The following is a 16,749-nucleotide window of genomic DNA, read 5'->3' as shown; positions in this document are numbered from 1 at the left end:
TAAGGGTTTTACATTTATTAACTAATTTAATCTTCACAAAAACCCTAAGAGGTAGGTACTATTGCTTCCATTTTCCAGATGGGAAAAGCTGTGCACAGAGTGAGATGTTAAGTAACTTGTCCAAGGTTAGACAGTAAGGAAGGGATAGAGCTGGGATATGAACCCAGGCTACCTGGCTGTAGATCTGTGTTTTTACCTGCCATACCATCCAACCTGTTACAAATTTAAACTTCTGTACTGTACAGTGAAAAATACAAGACAAATGTGAGAGACGCCTAGGACTAGGAGAATATATTTCCAGCACACATATTTAAAAATGCCTACAGGCCAGGTGCGGTAGCTCACGCCTGTAATTCCAGCACTTTGGAAGGCCAAGGCAGGCAGATCACCTGAGGTCAGGAGTTCAAGACCAGCCTGGCTAACATGGTGAAACCCCATTTCTACTAAAAATACAAAAAATTAGCTGGGCGTGGTGGCACCCGCCTGTAATCCCAGCTATTCAGGAGGCTGAGGCAGGAGAATCGCTTGAACCCGGGAGGAGGAGGTTGCAGTGGGCTGAGATGGTGCCACTGCACTTCAGCTTGGGCAACAAGAGCGATACTCCATCTCAAAAATAAAAATAAAAATAAATAAAAAATAAAAATGAATACAAATGAACTTAAGACAAAAAGCAAACTGAAACGTGGTGAAAGGTAGTAAGAGTCAATTCACTGAAGAAGAATTTGAAAGGCCAATCAACACATGAAAAATGTTAAATCGCATCAAAAATCAGGGAAACAAAAATTAAAACAAGGAAATACCATCTCACATGCACTAGACTGGCAAAAACTAAGCCTGATGACACCAAGAATGTAAAGAACCTAGAACTTGTGTACAAGTAGAAATATAAATTGTTATAGCTATTTTATATAACAAATTAACACCACCTAGGAAAATTATATGTATCCCTTACTACCCCAGCAATTCTGTTTCTAGATTAATCCCCAAGAGAACACCTATCAACTAGATATATACCAGGATTCTACCACAACCTTGTTTGTTACAGTAAAAAATTAAAAACATTTTCAAACATCACGACAAGGGAATTCACAGACTCTAGTGTGATCACACAATAGAATACAAATGATTTTTATCTATTTCTATTAAATTGACAAATTACAAAAAAATGTAAAGGAAATCAGACAACTTGTATAAATACAGATAAAACATACCATTTATATAAATTTTCAAACACAAAAAACAATACTATATGTTATTTGTAGATAATTAATGTATATAATATATGACATTGTCATACATATTCATGGAAGTGACAGATCTTGATTTCAGAACAGTGACTACCTTTGAGAGGGGAAAATGGGAAAGGGACTGGAGAGTTGGCCTTTAGCTACAGAGTAACATTTAACTTCTTAAAAGAGAGATTAGCTGGGTTCAGTGGTGTGCCCATAGTCTCAACAGTAGCTGGGACTTGGGAGGCTGAGACAGACTGCTTGAGCCCAGGAGTCCTGGGCTGCAGTGCGTTGTGACTGCACTTGGGAATAGCCACTGCACTCCAGCCTGGGCAACAAAGAGAATCCTCATCTCAAAAGAGAGAGAAAAAAAAATACTGGCATATGTGAAATGTATAAAGCCAGTGAGTTCACAGGGGTCTACCATATTATTTCCTGAGCATATGAAATTTCCTAATTAAAACTAGCCTTGAAAAATGTAACATCCCCTTCTTACTAAGTCACCAATTCTAAATTCTTCTGCTTTGCTTTCCTCTGTAAATTGGTCTAACTTCCTCATTCAGCCTTAGCTCCCACTATCTCCCAAACCCAGCTACTTAAATCTAGACATTCTCACTTGTCTCTCAAACATTTCACCTCAATTCCCATCTATGCATATTCAAGAGCAGTCCACATTCCCTCCTATAATTTGTTCCAATTTAGGAAAGAGGAGGCTTGGGAATGAAGGTGGTATACAAGTGAAGGCAACAGGCAGTAAGTTGCTGATTCTCCACGTTTGTAACAAAAGGCAATGCTCTAGGTCCATCACACTCAGATGGTTTCAAAAGTGAACCAAGACACTGCCCTATCCCATTTTCATGCCCAACTCCTAGACGCACATATGCACACACATGCACACGCAAATACACATTCTCATTTGTAAGGGCCATTCCCAAAGGTGAAAGAAAACATAGATTCAACTATCCAATCCAAAACAAATTTTGCACTTATTACAGCAACAGCTAAACTGTACATCATAAACTTGTTTGTGCTAATCAATTTTCTAATAAACACCCAAAAATATGTTGGATTTTTTCATTTAAAAAGCTAAAAACAATGTGTTTTCTAGCGTATGACTGGTGTTTCTAACACATTATTTTAAAAATCCCCCAAATACCCAAGTTAACTTTTAAAATGATAACACCTAAAGACTTATAATATGCCTCTAATAAGATCTGATTATCAGTGTATCCTTAACTTTACTAAAAAGGAGACTTTTAAAGATAATAGTAAAACAATTTATTTCTCAGTAGTGATAATTATGTGTTATGGCTGGTTCGTAATTGTGAAGAGAACAAGATTATATGAGGTCTTCCAAACCAGTGATCTAAAAATTGTTGATTCAAACAGTTAACTCTAACTGCATAATTAAAAAGCCTAGGTTTGTCACTAGAACTTGCTAGACAAAGGAACTCCAAAGAATCTTTTGTTCTATTATAATAACAGTTTTCTTAAGAAATCAACTGGAATAGAAAGTAAATGTACACCTATGACAGTTTCCTTCCCTTTGGGAGACAATGCTGATAAAAAGGAATTATGCGTCTGTTAGTTCATTGCTAGTAATGTTTTTATAAGCAGTAAGCACCAACCTTTCCTGTTTTCTCCTTAAGACAAAGAAAGGTGAATCATATAAAAAGAGTTTTAAAAAGACAACTAAAGGAGCTGTAATGGAAAAGGTACACCAAAGCAAGACCATAAAACTGGTCATAAAAAGTGTCTAAAACTGGCATTTCTCCCCTGAGTAAACGCCAAGAGAAAGTGGCAATGGCAAAACTGCAAGTGTACACATGAGTAGAGTCTACTGAAGGGGGAATAAACAGGAAGGTGCTACTGCAAGGAACATAGAAATTCTCAGCCAGGCCAGGCGCAGTGGCTTATGCCTGTAATCCTAGCACTTTGGGATGCCGGGGAAGAAGGATTGCTTGAACCCAGGTAGCTCGAAACCAGCCTGGGCAACATGGGGAGACCTTGTCTCTACCAAAAAAATTAAAAAATTAGCCAGGTGCAGTGGCAACCAGCTGTGGTCCCAGCTACTTGAGAGACTGACTCAGGATAGCTTCAGCCCAGGAGGTCAAGATTACAGGGAGCTGTGTTCATGCCACTGCACTCCAGCCTGGGCAACAGAGCAAGACCCTGTCTCAAAAAGAAAGAAAGAAATTCTTAGCCAGGGCTCACAGCACAAACACAGAACACTACAGCACAGGTGGGGCATAGTGGTTCACATCTATAATCCTAGCACTTTGGGAGGCCGAGGCAGGATCACTTGAGCCCAGGAGTTTGGAGACCAGCCTGAGCAACATAGCAAGACCTTGTCTCAAAAAAAAACAAAAACAAAAACAAAACAGAGACAGAGAGAGAACACCATGGCACTAAACTACCTGGCCAGGGATCCTAATCTGTTCCTTTCACTTTATAGGTGAGGAGTAATGTGACTTTTTTTTCTCCCTATAGAACTGCATCATAGTGCCTAGGAAAATAATTAAGAAATTTTTAACACTGAGATGTAATATTAAAGACACTATTACAATGCATAAGAAATTGTAGTTCTTGCTTTATAGGCATATCAACAAGTATGTGAATAGCATCCCTTTAATTTACTTCCTATGAGACTCGGTCACACAGTGATGTGTTAATAAGGACTCCACTCATATGACCTTTCCATTAGTTAACTACCAAATGTTAAGCTTATTCATTTTGTGCTTGTTTACTTTTATCTAATTCAGAAATTTTGTCACATACACGTACATTCACATACAAGCAGAAGAGCACACTGTGTGTTGCCTAGAGTAGGGGAACAAGAAATTCTACTTGGAATTAGAAACTTAATATATTTGAGATCACTCTAGCAAACAGAATTGTTTTAACATTAAGCACCGTGTGTTTCTGTGTCTTTCGGATTGATATATACAATAATGGTATTAAAGAACAAAGAGAGCCAGGCGCGGTGGCTCACACCTTTAACCCCAGCACTTTGGGAGGCCGAGGCGGGCAGATCACGAGGTCAGGAGTTCGAGACCAGCCTGGCCAGCACGGTGAAACCCCATCTCTACTAAAAATACAAAAAAAAAAAAAAAAAAATTAGCTAGGCATGGTGGCATGTGCCTGAAATCCCAGCTACTCAGGAGACTGAGGCAGGAGAATCGCTTGAACCCGGCAGGCAGAGGTTGCGGTGAGTCAAGATTGTGTCACTGTACTCCAGCCTGGCAACAGAGCGAGACTCCATCTCAAATAAAAATAAAAATAAAAAACAAAGAAAGATATATGCATAATGTTCTTTATAATCTAGCATAAGCGGGTGTTGAAATATTAAACCACTACACTAAGCCTTGCAGATGATGAAGAAATTGCTAGGATATGCTAGAATTAAGAACAGAAGAACTGGGGAAGTTGCTGCCCAGAATAAGAATGACCTCTGTCTTAGACACGTGTTGTTTTTGCAACCTAACACATACATTTCCAGTACGACACTTAATGACTGGCCCCTCTGACCATCAGCAGCAGCAGACACACAAAATTCCGGCCTACCAATCATGGCTGCCCATCCTTCTATCAACAGTGATTGATCCAAGGGATGGGTCCATAAGCCAACAGGGTCAATAAGCGTGTCCTGCAAGATCGATAAAGGAATATTGAAAGGAAAAAACAACAGGTTCATCTGACCTAGCAAGGTATAAGGACAACATTGATTCTGACAGTAGCCATTATGGACAGGGAAAGATCTAGCCCCTAAAAGAAACTAACAAGAGGCAAGCTAAGCTGAAAAGCAGATGAAAGGGGGAGCGACTTCTGAGCCCCTTGATCCAGCAAAACCTTATGACCCAACTACTGGATGTCCCACTTATATGAGCCAACACATTGCTTCAAGAACATCTATAACCCATAAAGTATCCTGATTAATACAAGCTTCACCTTGTGTTTATCATAAATTTTTAATACCTGCAAATTTGCACTGATCCTATTGACCTTCATCATTGTGACCTCCTTCCCTACCAACACCAAATCTAAATTCTCGCCTTGTCAATAAATTTTTAAAAACATGAGCACTCCTTTTAGCTGAAAAGACGTCCCTAAAGCTTCTTATTCTGCCGTCAAAAGAAGAAGGGAATCAATGAGCCAGAGGAATGTCCCATCTTTTTTCTACAAACATCCTCCTTAGCATTACTAAATTTAACACCAATATAAGTTTTACCGCTGAGCAGGTCCATGGTTGCCTGCAGACTAGGAGGGGGGTTTAAGGGTGGGAAAGAGGGATTTCAAAGAAGGATGAGGAGATTTTCAGGGGTCTTGAATGTGGTGATGGGTTCACAGGTGTACACATATGCCCAAACTTATAAAATGTTATACTTTAAGTATATTCACCTTACTGTGTCGATAATATTTCAATAGATCTGTTTCCCCCCAAAAGACAAGGCTTTACAAGGAAAGACATTTTAGACCATCTTCTGCCTGGCCTGGAACAATTCATGGTACCTAGAGTTTTATAAGTCATTTGGTGGCATGCCAAGGATAGTTGGGCAGGAAAGCAGACGGAGACTGGGCCCATGACAATATGCTTGAATTATGCACATGCCCTGGGTTACCTGGGTCTTGACTTCTTTTTCCGTGAAAATAATAAAACTTACCATTTTAAGCAGTGATAGCTGGGTTTCTATTACTTCCAGCTAAACTCTATTCCTAACATTGTGGTCTTTGTTTTAAAGCCAGTCAGATCAGGTCATTCCTATGCTGGCTGTCCTTTGTTTCTGATCTCGAGATAAAGTCCATACTCCCAGGCTGACAAATCCCAAGATGTGAAGGGCCTGGATTATCACCCGAGGTTATTCATTAGCTACCATTCCTCCTCCCAGCCATACTTGGAATTCTGATGGGCCTTCTACACTTTAAGCACCAGACAATCAAGGCCCATGTTATCTTACATTCCTAGCACCTGGCTAAGAGTGTGAAGCATTAAGAGGTGCTCAAAACATACTGCTGAATGAAAGAGCACATGATATTGCTCATTACCCTTTCAGGACAAGGAAACGCTAATTCTCCAATCTATACAATATTTGGAGGGGAAGAAAGTCAGCCTAATGATGTTCCGTATTATTCTCTGTCTACATAACCTTCAATCTTTCATCAAATATCCACCACATTTCAAGAACAAGATGAAAAGACAGATTTTAATATTGTGAAAACAACTACCTTTTTTTTTAGTATCAAAATTCTTCCAAGGTAAGTGAATTGCTTTGAGGATGAAAGAATTTAAAACATTTCGAAAAGACAGATTAGATGCTGTAAATTATTCAAAAATGTTTTGTTAGCACTAACGCAACAGAGAAGTTATGATGGTAGTGGAAGGCAAGCAAATTTAAAACAGTAGTAAGATACAGAAGGACTATACCAACAAAATGTAATACAGCATCCACAGACATGTAAAGAAAATAAAAGTAGGCAGGTTCAGTGGCTCTCATCTGTAATCTCAGTACTCTGGGAAGCCAATGCAAGAGGATTGCTTGAAGCCAAGAGTTCAAGACCAACCTGGGCAACACAGCAAGACCCCTGTCTCTACAAAAAAAAAAAAAAAAAAAAAATTAATTAGCTGGGTAGGGTGGATGGAGTATGCTTGTAGTTCTAGCTACTCAGAGGAGAGAAGGTGAGAGGATCGCTTGGGCCCAGGGGTTCAAGGCTGCAGTAAGCTATCATCACACACTGCACTCCAGCCTTGGTGACAGAGTGAGACCCTGCCCCTAAAAAAAAGAAAACAAAGCCCCAGACTATCTCCCTCAATATGCCTCAACATTCATAATGAGGAATTACACGTGAACACTGAACTCTCTTCTGAACTTCTGCTTAATGTGGAAAACTGAAGAGCAATTCAGAAAAGATCAAGCACGTGTTTCTACGATGCCAAACATCTGGATGGAAATATGAAAACTCTATAAATAATCTAGATTTTGCGAAATAGCCAGACATTGAGTGTTGAAGCCAAAACCTCAGTTCTTTTATTGCTTTATGATCATTCTTCAAATGACACAGAAGGCCTGAAGTGCTCTTGCGAATATTTTTCTTCATTATGGCTCTCTATGATGCCACTGCTTTTATACTTACTAGGCAAAAAAATACAAAGTATATGGAAATTATATAAAGGTGATTGAAAATAAGGGACCTCCACTTGTCATTTTCCAAGGGTAACCAATTTGAGGTGACATCCACAGCTGCCAACAAAGTTCCAACCCCACTCTATCACTTCCTTCTTTGGAGCATTTCTGGGAGACAAGAAATGAAGTATGGGCAGAAGAACCCTGTACTGATTCCTGCATTCAATTAACTAAATGCCAACCACATGCCAGGGCTGTGCCGGGCACACAGGAAAGCCAGAATGACTGGGACATTGCCTTTATTGTTCAGAGGATTATAAGAAAAATAAAAGGGTAACTGCTCTTTTCAATGACTTCTTCACTGACAAATTCGAGAACCAACTCTTGGTCCCCATCTCCTTGAAATGGTTTGCACTTGACTTCTGAGACACCAACCTCTCTGCAATTTTCCTCCTACCTGACTGGCCATTCCTTTTCAGGCTCCCTTGCTGAATGCTCCTCATCTCCTGAATCTCTTAATGTTTGAAATGCACTACTTCAATCCATGGACCACTGCCCTTCTCTATCTACCCTCACTAACTTGTTGGAAAGTCCTCTCCCCTGAATGACAGTGTGGTTACTGTAAGTGCTACCTGACATTTCCACTTGGGTTTCTTTAGCATCACATCCAATACTGAATCCTCTAATTCATCCCAAAGTCTGCTCCACCTACCATCTTCTCCATTCTAGTTAATGGCAAACCTATCCTGCCAATTCCTTGAGCCTGAGCCACAAATCATAAGTAATCTGTGACTTGTCCCTTTCAGTAAATCAGGTCGCCCTACCTCCAAAACACTCTCCGAATCTATTTCTTTTAATTCTGTGGCCACCATACTAATCCAAGCCTCCATCATCTCATGTGCAAATTATAGCAATAGCCTTGTAACTAGTCTCAATGCTCCCACCTGTGCCATCTATAATATATTCTTAACTCAAAACCCATATAGCCTTTTACATAAAAATCAGACTGTATCAGTCCTCAAACCTAAACACACCATTGGCTCCCCATTTCACTTGGTATAAAAGCTCATGGCCCTATAGTGCTCTCCTGGGTCCACCCCTAACTTCTCTGACCTCATTTCCTACATTGTACTGCTTGCTTGCTCTGTCCCACTCATATTTGACTCATCTGTCCCTTGCATAAACCAGCAATACTCCTCCTGGCCAGGCACAGTTGCTCACACCTATAATCCAAGCAATTTGGGAGGCCAAGGTGGGAGGATTGCTTGAGGCCAGGTATTCAAGGCTAGCCCAGACAACACAGACGCTGTCTCTACAAAATATTTTTTAAAATTAGCCGGGTATGGTGGCACATGCCTGTAGTCCCAGCTACTAGGTAGGCTGATGTGGGAGGATCACTTCAGCCCAGGAGACAGCTCTCCGGCAGTGAGCTGAGATCACGCCACTGCGTGACAGAGCAATACCCTATATCAAAAAAAAAAAAAAGAAAACAAAAAAAAAGCAGAAATACTCTTTCATCAGGGTCTTTTCAAAGACCATTCCCTCCACCTGAAACACTTTTCTTAGATAATTGTTCTTCATCTCCTTTAGGCCTTTTGATACAGTTTGGATATTTGTCTCCTCCAAATCTCATGCTGAAATGTAATCCCCAATGTTGGAGGTAGGGCCTGGTGGGAGGTGATTCGTAGGGGTGGATCCCCCCATGAATGGTTTGGCACCATCCCCTCAGTGATAAGTGAGTTCTCCCTCTGAGTTCATGTGAGATCTGGTTGTTTAAAAGCGTTTGGCACCTCCCCCTCACTCTCCCCATGTGACACAGGGACTTCCTTTCCCCTTCTGCCATGATTGTAAGCTTCCTGGGGCCCTCACCAGAAGTAGATGCCAGCACTATGCTTCCTGCAGAACCATGAGCCAATTAAACCTCTTTTCTTTATCCAGTCTCAGGTATTTCTTTATAGCAATGCAAGAACAGTCTAACACCTTTTGTACACTGTTTTCTTTCCATGCAGGCCAAGCGTGACCACCATATGTGAAGCTGTGTACCCATCCTCCCACATCCACTCCACTGCCCCACCCATCTTTCCTTTTACTCCGCTTTATTTTTCTCCATAAAACTTGTTTACCTTCTAATATGATATATAATTTACTTCCTTATTTATCATCTGTCCGCCCCCATAAATATAAACTCCACGAAGGCAAGCCATTGGGATTTTGTTCACTGCTATTGATGCTCAATTAATATTCATTATTAGAATAAAAAGCAGAAAATAACTTGGGCACATCTTAAACTTACATTAGACTCACAAATAACCCCAAACAGTTACAATTATAATACAATTTTACAGGAAGTAGATTCATTCAAGAGAAATGCTAGAGGAAACCCACAGACACGTTTGAAAGGTTGGCCAATTATGTAAAAACAAAAAAAGGGTATTACAACAAATATTCGATTCTACAGTGGATAAATAAAAGTAATTCCTACTTAATATTACTACTTTTTAACCTAATGCCAAGTTTCATGCTTTAAAATATTTAGCTGTGCTTCTGCACTTAACCTTGATCATTGCAAACTAAAAGAAACAAAATATTGTTTTATACGAGTTTCTTTAGGCAAGTTTTACCTGTGAAGAATAGCTGGAAAGAAGCAGCCAAGTCTATAAATTCAGCAAAATTCAACTTTTTCCACCTGAAGCTGTAACAACTTAATTTTATTTCTATTATACATCTAAAGCATTTATATACTATCTGATTTTATCCTTACACAGCTTCATGAGGGAACGACTGAAAAATATCATCACCAATTTATATATGAAGAAACTGAAACTCAAAGTAAGCTGCTTGTCTAGTAACAGAGTTGGAAAAGTTTCAGTTTTCTTCATAAATCCAGTGATCTTTCTTCCCATAATCTGTATGGACATATGCTTTTTATCTAACAGATTAAAAACAGAATTTTCTTCCCATAAATTGTATGGTCGTATTTTTTTATCTAACAGATATGGCACACTTTATCTACTATAAAATGCATCCCAGGCCGGGAGCATTTTATAGTAGATAAAGTGCTCATGCTTGTAATCCCAGCACTTTGGGAGGCCGAGGTGGGTGGATCGCCTGAGGTCAGGAGTTCAAGACCAGCCTGGCCAACATGGCGAAACCCCGTCTCTACTAAAAATACAAAAAATAAGCTGGACTTGGTGGCGGGTACCTGTAATCCCAACTACTCGGGAGGCTGAGGCAGGAGAATCGCTTGAACCCAGGAGGCGGAGGTTGCAGTGAGCCAAGATCGCGCCATTGCACTCCAGCCTGGGCAACAAGAGTGAAACTCCATCTCAAAAATACAAATACAAACAATAAAATGCATCCCAATTTCAGAGGTGATAAAAATATAAATTAAGGTGTTTATGAAGTAATTCAGTATAATTTTTATGCTGCATGAGAATTTTTCTCAAAACAACCAAAAGTATAAGGAAAAAGAATCACGAAAAAGAGAAAGAAACAAACATGGAAAGATGTTATAAGAATGAACACACACAGGAGAAACAAAACTGCAACTTCTGAAATTTCCCTCCTGATTTTAAAACTGGCAGGGCAACTCTTAAAAAGTCCCGGTAAATATATGTTTGGTCATATTTTTCAGTTTCGTTCTGTTTAACAAAGTCAGCTACCTTTTTTTTGGTTGGTTGTTTTTAATAGAGCTTTCTTCTCTGGTTAAGAAGCACAAGGAGACACATTATAAAGCTTCAAAATATTATGTATTTTAATACAAATTTTATTTCATATTTTCTAAAATTTCCCACAAATCACTAAGCATAATTTTCAAAAGTTTTTTTCACTACTTGTCAAAATCTTTTCAGCCTAAAATATTCCTATAAACTATTAAAAATAAGTCATTTTCCCAAATCATTTTCATTTTTATGTATATCCTAAATGCTATCAAAAAGACCCACACACTATTTCTACATTTCCTTGATTCAATCACATCTCCTTTATTCCCCCAACTTCTCTAAGCCACAAATATCTCCCACAGTCCTAAATTTTATGGTACCTAAAGTCAGTATATTCCTTATATGCCATTTAATTTTCCCACTCCATGTCTCTCATCTAGATCCTGTCTTCACAATGCATTTGCCTTTATAGGTATTTATTATTTCCCACAGTTCTCAAAAGAGTGCCCACAGTAGACAAAAGTTTATTGACTGAATACAATTCCTGAAAACATATGTATAAAAGGTAGTAAATAAAAATGAGCCTTCATAAAAGCACATTGATTTTTAAGCCCTGTTTGGTTTGCTGCTGTATTTCCAAACTGAGAACAGAGCCTGGCACACAGTAGGCACTCAAATAATTGTTGAATGAAGAAACTGAAAGTTTCTTTAAATGCAGGAAGCTCTGAGGCAAGTCATTCTCTTAGAATACTGTGAAGGTGAATTCAGGAATGTAGCTTCCCCCTTTTCTTCTATATTTACAAACTGTTAACACATACTACACTAATTTAAGCTTGTCCAGTACTGGCGATCCTATTAACTAAAATAATCAAGCCATAAACAACAAGAAAAATCAATTGTTAACATTTTGCCTAGTGATCAAATTTCCTTGTTTGGGACTTGCAACTTGTTTTTGGTGACATGCTTTCTGAGCTGATCATGAATGTGGCACAAATCTCAGGCTCATCGGCAAGCCACCAGAGCATGTGGACAGTTCAGCTGATACAGTCCTAAGTTCCTCAGTAAAATGCTTCAACACAGCAATGACGATGTTTCAGGCATCTGCCGTTCCCATATGCAATCCTGGTTTAACCAACACTTTTAGAAATGACCTCAAATGTAATCCTGTAGCGTTGAGCACATTTTAGAGGCAGTGACCAGGGTGGGATTAGAACCTACAAAGAATGTTTCTGTTCATGACTTATAGAGAAATGTCTCCGAAGTCTTCATGCTCAATCCCATCCCCAACTGCCTCACATTTTTTTCATCTTAAAATGTTGAGAAAGAGATCAGGGGAGAAATAGAAGCTAAATAATGGCCATGGCACATTTTCAGCATCTATCTAAGACTTGATCCATCTTTTACCTGTCACTTGCCTCCACTTTAAACTGCTGCAGTTATTTAAGCCTATTTACAATGTAAAAGAAGCAAGTAGCCACTAATTCATTTTAAGAAATGTCCCTTTGTCTAAAAAGTCTATGATTTAAAAGGGCTAGCCATTTTTATTGTCCCGTGAATTTCCAATTCATTAAGTTTTACCGCGTAGCTATTAAAATCAATAGAATACACACTTTGAAGGTCAATAATTTAGAATAGATACTAAATAGTCTTAATATGTCCCTTTAGAATCACCTTTCTTTCGCCTCACTTTCCTGATATACTCTAAATACAACTAAAAATGATGTCTAGAAAGCAAGGAACTTCATTTTAAAATAACTTGCCTTTTTAAAAAATATTATACATTTATATAGACCCTTCAGTGAAGTAAGTATGCAAAGTAGACATTCCACTCTGTGTAAGCAGACACTGTAAGACTAAGTGTCTGGCAAACAGATGACTAAATCATTGGCAGAAAAAAAAACAGAACTCAGGGCACAAAATAAGGAATTTAAAGTTCCAAGCAGGCCACTCACACTGATTTAAAAAAAAAAAAAACAAAAAAACCCTAGAGAACTGGTCAGCATTTACTTAATAAACAGCCAGGGTGATAAGCATGCCTCAGGGTGATACAGATGAATTTTGATCTGAAACTTGACATGTATCTCCAAGGAACTGTATCACCAGGTGTTCTAAAATTTTTTTCCCAAGTCTACTAGTAATGACCATGTTGACCAGATTCTTACTAACTAGCCATAAAAGCGTACTCAATGCCTGTTTCTGTCTTGCCTTCAAAGCTTGCAGTCATGTTCACATACAAAGGAACAGTAATGGTAAAATGACCCAACCTCCTTCTCCTGTTGGTGACCACAAGGCAGCCTCTCTATTCCAAGGAGGTAATCTAAGCTTGCACAGATGGCCTAGCTCTCTGCTAATGCAGGGGTGCTGAGTTTGTTTTCAGGGTGGGTGCTGCAAAGCGCCAGGTATATTTATAGAAGAGAGCAAGACTACTATGGAGGGATGATGACAGAAGAGGAAGTTTCTTCCGCCCGGTAGAGACAGCCTGTGGAAAGATCTGGATTCCACAGCCTAGGTTCCACTCCTGACTCGTCAACTACCAGCTATGTAAACTTACTAAAACCTTTTTGGTCTGTTACCTTATGTATAAAATGTAGATAATGCCCCATTCCCTCAGAAGGTTGTCAGAATGATGAACGAGCATTGTGTATGTAAAACCTGGGACGTGATAGGCATTCAATAAATGTCGATCTGTCCTGCCATCCTCCTGTTCACCCAGAATTGCGCCTCAAAAAATCACAAAGAGAGCCTGCAGCGTTAAAACTAAGAGGCCCAAGCTGGTTGGCAGGGAAAGAAACGACTTGGGTGGGGGCTCGCTTATTTCCCAGAGGACTTGGTTTAAAATGGAGTTAGGATATTGATCATGGGCAAGACACACAGAAAAAGCACCAAGTACGAGCAAAACTGACAACAACAAAAACAAAAAGACATCCCTTTACTGTGAGCACGAAACAAACTTCGGAAGCAGCGGACATCCTGTGAACCTACTCAGTGGCCTCAATTAAAATCCCGAGGGTACTAAGAGCTAACCCAGAGGCACACCAGCCATATGCCGCCTCGTCAGTTTCAGGCCACGCCATTCCGCAAAACTGTCCGCAAGCCCTGATGGCTCTCGCGCCTCCACGCCTGGCCCAGATGCGTCTGGATGTCAGGAGCGAGCGGCAGAAGGGTACGGGGTGGGAAAGCGGGGAGGTCCGGTTGAATGTTTGAAAAACAAGGCGGTGGGTGAGGGGGCGGGGTGGAGCAATGTGGCAGAGACGCGGCCAGCGAGCCTGAGAGACCGCGGCTTCACAATGAACGAAAGGAAGAGACTGCGACAAGCGCCGGCGCCCGGTCCCCGGCGGGGACGGATGGTGAGGCCGGGGGCGCGCAGAGCGTGGGAAGCCGGGAAGGGGGCGCGGGATGCAACGAGTGAGTCGCTGACCAGGCAGGGAAGCCAAAGAGCGCCCAAGCAGGTGCAAAGCCCCCAAGCGAGCAGGAACGGACTGGGGATACTCACGGTGTAAAGCAGGTTGAGGGCGCACAGGCAGTTCTTGGAACACGCGAAGCCCCCGCAAACCATCTTGGAACCTGTGGTTGCCGGCAGCTGCACGTAAATTCGACTCCGGCGGAGGTTCCCTGACAGCTGCTTTGTCCTTGCCTTTGGGGCCTGGCCCAGACGGGGCAGCAACGCAGACGTGGGTCTGGGTCCGGGGCCTGGGGCTGCAGTGCGCGGCGCGCGCGCGGCGGCTCAGACCCGCTTTGGAACCTGCGGCCGCCGCAGCTGAGACGGAGCAGGAGCCCGAGCCCCGCCCAGCCCCTTCGTCTCGCCCCACGCGCTGATTGGCCGCTGGCAGGGAACAAAGGTAGAAATATGCAAATAAATGCGCTCCGCCGGCCGGGATCCGGGAGGGGCGGAGCGGTCCCGGGGCGAGGGGGAGGGGGCCAAGGCCGTGTGGGAGGGAGCCCCAGGCCAGAGCTGGTGTCGGCGGCCTTGGTGTAGTTTCCCCAGGAGCAGGTGAGGAGGGAGGGCGGGGCTCGGAGGAGATCCACGCTGGCAAGGAGAAATATGACAGCACCTCCGGATTCTTGGCCCTGGCAGATGACGTGGCACCATTTTGAATGAGATTTCAAAACTAAGCACCTGGCCTTGTTTAAGGGAAGGAAGGCAGGAAGCAAGTAATGAATGAAAACTTGTGAAAGATTTAAAAGAGAACGAAGTAGAGGGAAATGAAAGGGAGAAAATAAGTGAAACAATAAAAAATAAAATAAAATCCCTGCTTCTCTCAGAAAATAAGATATGTGCCCTATAATTGTGACCTGGACAGGTCAGACTTATCCTACAAAGATTTGCAAAATACTAATAAACTTTATGAATACATGCATGCAAAGGAAAATCAAGAGCGGGAGAAGGTGGGGATGGTTAATGGGTACAAAAAAATAGAAAGAATGAATAAGACCTACTATTTGATAGCACAATAAAGTGACAATCGTTAATAAGAACTTAATTGTATATTTTAAAATAACTTAAAGAATGTAATTGGATTGTTTGTAACTCAAAGGATAAATGTTTCAGAGGATGGATACCCTATTCTCTGTGATGTGCTTATTTCACATTGCATGCCTGTATCAAAACATCTCATGTACCCCGTAAATATATACATCTACTATGTGTCAACAAAAGTTTTTAAAAAAAATTTAAAAAGAAAATCAAGAGAGATTATTTTTGTGTTCTGGTCGTGAATTTCAATAAACTTATTTTTTCACAGAAATAACTGAAAATCTTCAAATAACTCAGACTTCACCTCAATTAATTCATTATCAGTTTACTGCTTCTCTACTGTAGAAATGCATCTTGTATCCTTAATTCCTCACCTATAAATTGAGATTTTAGAAGTATGTCAAGCACTTTTTGCATAGTGGCTGGCACAGGGGAAGGCCTCAATAAATGTCAGCTAGTATTCATAGATCTGACATTTTGTAAAGGCCTACTGTGTTCCAGGCACTAAGCTAAGGCAATAAAGGTTTATTTACTTCATGGCAGCTTCTACCAAAGAAAAAGGTTTTATAAAGTGATTTGCAAGTTTACAATACTATATCTAACCTAAAGGTTCATACGGAGTAAATTATGTAATTGCAACTGCTAAATTGTATTAAATTAAATTAAACATTGCAGCTGAGTAAAATAATTCGTCTTCTTAGAATTCTCTGCTCCCTCTTCCAGCCTCTCCTTCCCTCCCCTGACCCCACCATACCAACAAGACCTCATTAATTTGTTAGGCTTTCTATTCCACATTAACCTTTTATATACAGCTAGAAATATTTCAAAAACTAACCTGGAAAATGATCCTCAAACACAAACAATGCTTTGATGATGCTCAACTTTCCTTTTTAATAGCCAGAGGTTTACAAAAGATGAGGCATTGGCAGGGAACTCTATTCATTCTCTTCCGATTCCTGGGTGTCACCAACGTTAGTACCACTTCAACTATCACTCAACCAACTATTGCAACGCTCTCTTTGGCTTCTGCATAATACTCTTCACTATCTCCCTATAGGCTGAATCACTTTGTTTTCCCAGAGAAGTACCACCTATCAGTCAGGGTCCCAGCAAAAAGGAGATGACTCGTTCAAATAGCATAACTGAGAAGAATTTCATAAAGGGACTATTTTCAAAAGTGTGGACAAAGTTAAAGGAAACTGGCTGGGTGCGGTGGCTCACACCTGTAATCCCAGCACTTTGGGAGGCCGAGGGTAGTGGATCAC

General features: G+C 40.7%; 1 protein-coding gene across 1 annotated transcript in view; it reads right to left on the bottom strand.

Moving 5' to 3' along the window:
- TSPAN13 (tetraspanin 13) overlaps positions 1-15,042 on the bottom strand; it is a 31,049-nt gene extending 16,007 nt beyond the window's left edge. The window contains exon 1 of the mRNA XM_004045131.5: positions 14,504-15,042. Coding sequence (XP_004045179.2) covers positions 14,504-14,566 — 63 coding nt within the window. The 5' untranslated portion in view covers positions 14,567-15,042. The remainder of the gene's footprint in view (positions 1-14,503) is intronic.
- Positions 15,043-16,749: the final 1,707 nt, after the last annotated feature.

The sequence above is a fragment of the Gorilla gorilla genome, chromosome 6 (genome assembly GCF_029281585.2).
Source record: "Gorilla gorilla gorilla isolate KB3781 chromosome 6, NHGRI_mGorGor1-v2.1_pri, whole genome shotgun sequence".
In the NCBI taxonomy this organism is placed as follows: Eukaryota; Metazoa; Chordata; class Mammalia; order Primates; family Hominidae; genus Gorilla; species Gorilla gorilla.
Note: the sequence above shows the minus strand (reverse complement) of the source record. Positions and strands in the feature narration are given on the sequence as shown.